This window comes from Oryctolagus cuniculus, chromosome 4, assembly GCF_964237555.1.
Source record: "Oryctolagus cuniculus chromosome 4, mOryCun1.1, whole genome shotgun sequence".
NCBI lineage: Eukaryota > Metazoa > Chordata > Mammalia > Lagomorpha > Leporidae > Oryctolagus > Oryctolagus cuniculus.
The window spans coordinates 77,864,584-77,874,177 of record NC_091435.1 but is presented as its reverse complement, the minus strand read 5'-3'; the positions used below and the strand labels follow the sequence as shown (position 1 = coordinate 77,874,177).

At 41.6% G+C, this 9,594-nt stretch overlaps 1 protein-coding gene across 7 annotated transcripts in view; it reads left to right on the top strand.

The window, feature by feature from the left end:
• Positions 1–253: 253 nt before the first annotated feature.
• Positions 254–9,594, top strand: part of POLQ (DNA polymerase theta) — a 104,812-nt gene continuing 95,471 nt past the window's right edge. For 6 of the 7 annotated variants that reach the window (XR_007924653.2, XR_011387919.1, XR_011387920.1 and 3 more), the window contains exons 1-5: positions 254–552; positions 1,596–1,775; positions 4,140–4,270; positions 6,495–6,651; positions 8,530–8,638. Coding sequence is in view for 4 of the 7 variants with exons in the window: in XM_002716640.5 (XP_002716686.1) it covers positions 387–552; positions 1,596–1,775; positions 4,140–4,270; positions 6,495–6,651; positions 8,530–8,638 (743 nt within the window). In the remaining 3 variants the exon portion in view is untranslated. Of the gene's footprint in view, positions 553–1,595; positions 1,776–4,139; positions 4,271–5,856; positions 5,963–6,494; positions 6,652–8,529; positions 8,639–9,594 lie in introns of those variants that run through there. The other variant, XM_051859269.2, reaches the window with a different exon arrangement.

Here is a 9,594-nt window from a genome sequence, read left to right as displayed (position 1 = left end):
TTGTGTAACTAAGTCATTCTTGGACACGGCTTAACGTCCAGAACTCTTTTGCTTCTACCTTGCCGAGGGCAGGAGCACATTTAATCCAGATTATAAACGCAGATGCTTTGAATTTAGATGTAAACGCGGTCCGCTCCAGTTAACCAGCAAGAGGCCAGAGGTCGGCTGTCTTACACGCGCCGTGGGAGCCGCTCCATCCCTTCGACTCTATGGTTCTCGGCTTACTCTCGCCGCCGAGAGCTCTATGGTTCCGGGGCGGGCTGGGAGCCGGAGTTTCAAAGCCGTGGCGGGAAGATGGTGGCTTAAGCTGTCTCCAGGCCGCGGTTCTCCGGAATGGAAGGGCGCTGGGACTGTGGTTTGCCCTAAAAGTCCGAGAAGACGGCGCCATGAATCTCCTGCGCCGGAGTGGGAAGCGGCGGCGTCCAGTCTCAGACTCGTTCTCGGCAAGCAGCAGTGACAGCAGCGCCAGCCCCCAGCTCCTCGCAGGGTCCGCGCTGAGCCCGCCACCGGGCCTGGGGCGCAGCCTGAAGGAACGTGGGGGCCGCGGGCGAGGTGGGCAGCTTGGAGTGGGGTGGGAGAGGCACGTGTCGGGAGACGGCCTCGCCGCTTGGGGGATGCTGCTTTGCAGAGCTCGCTGGGCTTCTATTCCCTTTCTCTGTGCACGGGACCTCTGCGGCATTATTGACAGGCGTGCGCTTAGTGATCGTCGGGTGAAAATGTTCACTAGGCTAATCCTCCGCCTTGCGGCGCCGGCACACAGGGTTCTAGTCCCGGTTGGGGCGCCGGATTCTGTCCCAGTTGCCCCTCTTCCAGGCCAGCTCTCTGCTGTGGCCCGGGAGTGCAGTGGAGGATGGCCCAGGTGCTTGGGCCCTGCACCCCATGGGAGACCAGGATAAGTACCTGGCTCCTGCCATCGGATCAGCGCGGTGCTCCAGCCGCGGCAGCTATTGGAGGGTGAACCAACGGCAAAAGGAAGACCTTTCTCTCTATCTCTCTCACTGTCCACTCTGCCTGTCAAAAAATAAAAAAGAAAATGTTCCAGTGGCTTCTGGGTCTTTTGACGTGATAAAAGCAATGTCTTAGTTGGCCAAATCCCGTTACATGTCGGCAGGTTCGCTCCTAACAGATCCGTACACCGCATGGTGGGTCTAGGACGTGGCACGGGACGTTTGGGAGTACAGAGGAAGGCTGGGTGGGAATTGTACGGTTCTCTCAGATTGGTTGGATTTCCGGGGATTGTTGATCTCATATTTGTCATTGTGCAGTCCTCGTAATGCTAAAACTTAAAAAGAAACTCCCCTCTAACTTAGCTTTGCAATGATTGCTTTGTGATTCCAACATTCTTCATTGTGTACAGCAAAATTTCTTGTCTGGGGTTTAAGGAAATTGCTTTTTTTTTTTTTTTAATTCTATGCAATTTACTATGATCCTTCTATAAGAGCGTGATCAATTTCTCACCAACTGCTGAAGGTCAAGATGTACTTTGAATCACTTCATTCTAACACTAGAATTCCAACATACAGGTGAGGGCCAAATACTAAAGTCATGTGTTACAACCAAATTAAACTCTTAATTTTTTCTGTTTTTTCTGAAAGGGGCATGCAAGCAGACACTGCCTGATGACCAACTAGACAAGCTGCTGTTGGCAAATTGGGGACTACCTACAGCGGTTCTGGAAAAATATGACAGTTTTGGTGTAAAAAAGATGTTTGAATGGCAGGCAGAGTGCCTTTTGCTTGGACAAGTCTTGGAAGGAAAGAATTTAGTTTATTCAGGTATTCAAATTTATGCAAAGTAATTGTGCTGTTTTTAAGATATCAGTATAAAGGATACTCTCTTGAGGAAGTTATGTTTTTATAAAAAAAAGAGACTGCTTTGTAGCTGAAGAAAATTTTAAAATATATATGAAAAGTGGGATCTCATTGTATGCATTTTTTAAAAAGATTTATTTATTTATTTGAAGGCAGTTACAGAGAGGCAGAGAGAGAGAGAGAGAGAGAAAATCTTCCATCTGCTGGTTCACGCCCCAGTTAGCTGCAACGGCTGGAACTGTGCTGATCCAAAGCCATGAGCCTGGAGTTTCCTCCAGGTCTCCCACAAGGGTGCAGGGGTCCGAGCACTTGGGCCATTTTCTACTTTCTCAGGCCATAGCAGAGCGCTGGATTGGAAGTGAAGCAGCCAGGTCTCGAACCAGCACTCATATAGGATGCCAGCACTGCAGGCTGTGGCTTTACTCACTACGCTACAGCGCCAGCCCCTGTAACTAGTTTATCTTTTTCCTATGATCTTATGCTGTTCATGCTGCCAAAGTTACCTTTATAAAGCATAAATATGATTTTGTCACTCCCTTTCAAAGAACTCCTCAGTAATTAATTTATTAAGGAATATAAATTTTGTATGTACAACTTTATTCTTCCCACCATACCTGCCCTCCCACCCACACTCCCACCCCTCCTCACCCTCTCCCCTTCCCAGTCCCATTCTACATTAAGATTCATTTTCAATGAACTGTACGTAGAAGACCAGCTCTATACTAAGTAAAGATTTCAACAATTTGCACACACATGCACATACACACACACACAAAACTGAGAACAAGTATCACATTTAACTCTAATAATACAACTCTTTGAGGACAGAGGCCCTGCATGGGGAGTTAGTACACAGTGATTCCTGAGGTTAATTTAACAACACACTTATGTATGCTGTCAGTGTCCACCCAAGGCTCTTGACATGAGCTGCCTAGGCTATGGAAACCTTTTGAATCTACAAAGTCTGTCAATATTTAGACAAAGGCCATTAGCAAAGTGGAAGTTCTCTCCTCTCTTCAGAGAAAAGTACCCCGTCTTTGATGGCTACTTCTTTCCGTTGGGATCTCACTCACAGAGATCCTTCATGTAGAATATTTTTGCCACAATATCTTGGCTTTTCATGCCTGAAATGCTCTCACGGGCTTTTCAGCCAGGCCAGAAAGCCTTAAGGGCCGATTCTGAGGTCGGAGTGTTACTTAAAGGAATTGTCATTCTATGGGTCTGTTGTGTGGACTGCTTCTCATGTTGGAAGAGTCTCTCCTTTTCTCAGACTTGATCCTATTTATATGGTCATTTTAATACTTAATCCTATTTGTATGTTCACTTTCACACTTAATGTGATCACTTTTACACTTAAGATGACATTTTTATCACCCAGCTTAATGGGATTTGGGGTCCCATGACAAGTTTTTAAACTGTACCCTTAGAAGCTAGTCCTTAGGAATGTATGCAGAACTATACAGCTTTGTAGTTACAAACTTCCTGCTCCCTCTCTTACTCCCACTCTTATTTCTTACTGAGATCAATTCTCAAATGACTTTATACTCATATGATTAACTCTATGTTAAGTAAAGAGTTCAACAAATACTATGAAGAGAAAAAAAACGAAAAAACAAACAAAAGAACCAAAACTTTCTCTACAGTCAAGACAAGGGCAACTCAAGTCATCCCTTCTCAAAGTGTCAATTTCACTTCTGCAGGTTTTGTTTTAGGTGCTCTATTCCTTCTCGCAGATCAAGGAGAACATACGGTATTTGTCCCTTTGAACTGGCTAAAAACCTCTACGTGGCCCTTTCAGGTTTCTTCTGTCACTCCCTGGAGCACTTTACATCCGGCTTACTGAATTACCTTCCTGCACGCCTTTGCATGTGCTGTTTCTCAGGCTTGTCATCCCTTCTTCCCTCCCACCCTCCCTTCCTTCTCATGTGTTGTTTCCTTTCTGTACACTTCCTTACAGCTTGTTTCCCTCAACTTCTGTCATAGTTTCTACCACTGTGTATTAAAGTTGTTTACTGTTTTCCTCAGAACAGGGCTTTTAACCAATAAAGGAAAGAATCTTTAGGTATAAATTAGGCAGTCAATAATATTCAACATTTACTGATGAGAGAATGATTTCTTTACTGTCTTTTTTTTTTTTAGTGTGAAACTATTTAGGAAGCTGATTTAAAATTAGGGCATTGCAGGATATAAAGCTTTAAAATGCTGGTTGAGGCCTCAATAGTTTAGCCTTAGATTCTATAGTATTAGATATGGCTTAAACATTTATTAGTGCAGTGTTCCAAATATGACCTCACTTTGCTGTAACTTTCTGTAATAATTGTGTTTTAGCTCCTACAAGTGCTGGGAAGACTCTCGTTGCAGAATTACTTATCTTGAAGCGGGTTTTAGAAATGCGGAAGAAAGCTTTGTTCATTCTTCCCTTCGTTTCTGTGGCTAAAGAGAAGAAATACTATCTCCAGGTAATGTTCTTGTGCTGCATTTGAAATCATCAAAGGTCCACTATTGGTAGCTTTGGCTTTATTCATTTGAAATAGGATTATAAAAGTGAGAAGAAAACACAGGATCTTTATCCTGCTTAACAGGGAACAAAGTATCTTTTATTGCCTCCTCATATAGTTTTTTTTTTTTTTTAAAGATTTATTTATTTTATTTGAAAGGCAGAGTTATACAGAAAGAGGGAGAGAGAGAGGTAGCGAGATCTTCCATCCACTGATCCACTGGTTCACTTCCGGAATGGCGTCAATAGCTGGAGCTGAGCCAGACTGAAGCCAGGAGACAGGAGTTTCCTTCAGGTCTCCCAAGTGGGTGCAGGGGCCCAAGCACCTGGGCCATCTTCTGGTGTTTTTCCAGGCCAATAACAGGGAGCTGGATTGAAAGGGAAGAAGCCAGGACCTGAATTGGTGGCCAAATGGGATGCCGGCTCTGTAGGCAGTAGTGTTGCCTGCTATTGCCACAGTGCCAGCCCATTTTTTTTCCTTAGAAAAGATTTACTAATTTATTTGAAAGGCAGAATGACAGAGAGACAGACACAAACACACAGCTAGTTTCTGTTTGCTGATGAGAGAGAAAATTTCCGTTTGCTGGTTCACTCCCCAAATGGCTGCAATGACTGGGGCTGGGCCAGGCTGAAACCAGGCACCTGGAACTCCATTGGCTCTCTTGTGTGGGTGGCAGGGTCCCAAGCACCTGGGCCATCTTCCATTGCTTTCCCAGACGCATTAGCAGAGCTGGTTAGGAAGTGGAGCAGCCAGTACTCATATTGTGCTTGTATGGGAGGCTCACAGACTGTGACTTAACCCACTGTACCATGATGTGGGCCCCCTCCCTTGTAGTTTTAAAAGTTAATTGTAAATGGCTGCAGAAGGAACTTAAAAAAAAAAAAAATATATATTATATATATATATATATATATATTGCCTAAAGGAGAAATGGTCATAAAATCAGGAGTAATTAGTAAAACTTATGTATTTTTGTAGACTTGTCCTTAGGAAGTAAACAAAATACTTCAATTAGTATATATTCATGCACATCGAGAATCAGCATTTTAACCGAATAGCGGGACTTCTGAAAGATGGAAAGGAGTGTTTAAGGAAGCATATCCTATCCTGAGGGCTATTTGGGAATATTTAGGGGTTGAAGGACAAAATCCTTTGGTGCTTAGATAAGTCTGTGGTCTGTCCTCTGTTTACCTGAAAAAATGAATAACAGTAGTTTAAATATAATAGTCAATAGTTCTTAAGACATTTTCATGAATACAGTGTTTCATTTAATAGAGTAAAGTTACTGCTGCGATTTCTCCAGTGGAAAAAAGTGCATTGGAATGGAAAGATTGTACTGATGGTCCAAAAAATCTGGATTCTAGTCCCAGTTTTACCAGCAACTATGTCTTCAGCCTAGGCACATACTCAACCGGGCTTCTGTTTTTTCTTTTCTAAAATGAGGCTAATAGCCCTTAGCACTGTATGTTAACTCAGTAAACACTCAGAAAAAAATTTATTGAATGAACAACTCTAAAGTTCTGTGGTTCTGTAAATCTTTTTAACAGTTATTTCAGAGGCCAAATAGCCACCAAAGCTGGTCCTACATGGTAACATCCTCTCAACTTAGACCCAAAGTAACAAAATGATGAAAGGATCCTTTATAATGAGAAGGTATGTTAGTTAAAAGTTGAACTAAAAAAATTTAGTATCGAAGTCCCACTGAATTTAACTTTTAAAAACTTTTTTCCTCTGTTGCATAAGAACCTAGTCCTTAGCTGGATAATAAGACCATTTTCCTCATGAAGTATAAATTTGTTTCTTAAACAAATTAAATATTAGTGTTAAAAAAGCAGCTAGTTTCTTGTTTATTAGATTAAAAGTTTTACTGCTAATTTTTCTTCAATTTTAATTTCTTTAAATAGCACTTAGAGCTTTATAGATTATTAAGTACTACAATTAAAATGGCATACTTGATTTAATTTGACTCTGTCTTAATAGAAATCCCTGTACTGAGTTTTGTCAGTTGTAAACTTCATATTTTTAGTATATGAATTGAAAAGAACAAGTGTGTCTTGGCCAGGAGCTACTGACAGTAATTTGATAAATGTCTTGAGATAATTATCTGTGTTCTTGGATAGAACCAGTGTAAGACTCACAGATTCCAAATTGTCTCACCTGTGTTATTCCTTTTGCTTCAATTCAGAGTCTGTTTCAGGAAGTAGGAATAAAAGTAGATGGTTACATGGGCAGTAGCTCTCCAGCAGGGCGCTTCTCTTCCTTGGATATTGCTGTCTGCACAATTGAGAGAGCCAATGGTCTGGTCAACCGCCTCATAGAGGAAGATAAGATGGATCTGTTAGGTAAGAAATTAGAAAGAAACCCAAGTCATTCCTGTGGCTAGTTTTGATGGAATGGATTGGAACGGATGTGATTTCTGTATGTCCATGATATTTTTCTGTTGTCTGTTATCTACATCTGGAGGCAAGAATTGGCATCTGTAATGTCAAGAACTTTATTGATTGATTTGAAAGGCAGAGATACAGAGAGAGAAAGAGAGAGAGACATGTCGGTCTTCCATCTGCTGGTTCACTCCCCAAATGGCTGCAATGGCCGGAGCTGGGCCGATCTAAAGCCAGGAACTAGGAGCTTCTTCCGGGTCTCCCATGTGGGTGCAGGGACCCAAGCACTTGGGCCATCTTTCACTGCTTTCCTGGGCTGTAGCAGGGAGCTGGATCGATCGGAAGAGGAGCATCCAGGACTTGAACCAGGGCTCATTTGGGATGCCAGCACTGTAGACGGAGATTTAACCTTCTATGCCGCAGTGCTGACCCCAGGAACTTTATATATAGTTAAGTTTTTTGTCTTGTCGCTATTACACACGTACTACTTTGCACTTTTGTACTACACAAAACTGTACCAGGCATAGAAGGAAGCCTGTTGGGCTGGGTCTGCCAGCTCTGCAATTAGTTTATATGTTTATTCATAATTGTACTCTGATACTGTGCTATCTAGATTAGGCCTGTGTCCTGAAGCTGCCATTTAGCAGGGATGGTCAAAAGCAATAGAAACTGATTGTGTATTTGAATTGGGAATATTTAATCTGGGATGATTTTCTATGTTAATGCATTTTTTTTCCTCTAAGGAAAGGACATTATGTAGAGTTAAACAGGAATAATATGGTTGTAGAGGCAGAAGCAGCAAGAATATCAGCTGCTCATTGAGAACCTGGTAAACTTAATGATTATGGTAGCATTGTGGTAGGATACAGATGCATGATGAGACTCAAAGATTAATAAGACATAGGCTTTGCTGTATGAAGCCTGGGAGGAGAAATCGCTATCAATTTCAGAAATGTCTTGTTACTTGTTAAATATCTTGAAGACTACAGTAGAATCTTATTGTCATATCAAATATACCTATTACAGTGCCTGGCATAGTGTATGTAGAATGCTTTTATATGAATAAATGATGAAATACTGAAATATCAACATACGGTATGGTTTGGAGATAGCTTACTGAAAAGGAGAAAGCATCACGTATAGAAGGAAGCTGTCTAATAGATCTTGATTTTGCGGGGCTGGGTTTGTGTGGTAGGGGACATCAGTGCATGTGGAAACTGGTCTTATGGAAATATTTGAAGATGACATTGGTGAATAATTCATTTCCAGTCAATTGTGGACATTATTCCAAATGCATAGACTGGCTCAGTTCTCCAAGAAGAGGAGAGCATTATGATCGTATTTAAATTTTGTGATAAGGTGATTGACTAGCCTAAAGTATTGAAAAAAGATCTGTTAAAGTCATATCTCTTCTTGAAGTAATTCTGTTTTTCTTTAAGCATTTCTAACATAAGTGTGGTTGTTTTCCCACAGACAAGTAAATACACTGAATAACTGACATAGATGTCTTACATATTTCATTGTAATTTCATTTCTATAACTGCCAATTTAGAATTGTGTGAGTAGTGAGAAAGTTTCTGTGGATTTGATTGGTCCTGAGTAAGTGAATCATTGATTTTTAGATCCAGGATACACTGCAGTAGTACAGTAGTAATGCTTGAAATACCTGGGAAAGTAATTTTCCATTAAGAGGAACCTACTTTTTGTTTTATGCTTTGAAATTTTTATCACTTGCAGTATATTATAATGACAGCTACTTACCGTAGAAGATTGCTTTTTAAAAATTTGTCTTAGAATTGTGAAATTCTGTTAAACCTGGTATCTGGAAAATCTTTTTAGGAATGGTGGTTGTGGATGAATTGCATATGCTAGGAGATTCTCACCGGGGGTATCTGTTGGAACTTCTGTTGACCAAGATTTGCTATATTACACAGAAATCAGCATCCTGGTGAGTACCTGACTGAAGTAACTGAGTTCCTCAGAGTCCAAACAATGTTGAGAAAGTATCTGTAAAAGTACAAAAATGTGAGTTAAAGAAATTAAAGGATATAGTATTTATTTTTTATTTAGAACAAACTTGTGTATAGTATCTTATTTTTCCAAATGAAGTACTTCAGACTGAAGTTTATTTTAGATTACTTTGTAAACTATTTTTCTTTATAGGATTTATTTATTTGAAAGGCAGAGTTATAGAGAATGAGAGAGAGAGAGTGTGAGAGAGAATGAGTGAGCACACGAGTTTCCATTCATTGATTCACTCACCAGATGGCTGCAACAGCCAGGGCTGGGCCAGACCTAAGCAAAGAGCCCCATCCAGCTCTCCCACATGGATGACAGGGGCCCAGCTACTTGGGCCATCCTTCACTGACTTCCCAGGGGCATTAGCAGGGAGCTGGATCGGAAGTGGGGCAGCCAGGAGTTGAACTGGTGTTTATGGGATGTTGGCGCTGCAGGCTAGGTTTTTAACCTGCTGCGGACAGCGACAGCTCCAGTGTATACATTTTTATTACAGATTTTTAAAAACCACATCAAACATGGGCAGTTTTGTGTGAGTTTCAATAGGAAGTCGTTAGGTATTCAGCTTACAGTCCTGATTTGGCTCCTTTTTTTTTTAATTTAAAGATTTATTTTTTATTTGAACGACAAAGTTACACAGAGAGAGGAGAAGCAGAGAGAAAGAGAGACAGAGAGAGAGAGAGACAGAGAGAGAGAGAGGTCTTCGATCTGCTGGTTCACTCCCCAGATGGCTGCAATGACCGGAGCTGTGCCGATCTGAAGACAGGAGCTTCTTCTGGGTCTCCCATGCGGGGGTGTAGGGGCCCAAGGACTTGGGTCATCTACTGCTTTCCCAGGCCATTAGCAGAGAGCTGGATCGGAAGTGGAGCAGCCAGATCTCAAACCGGC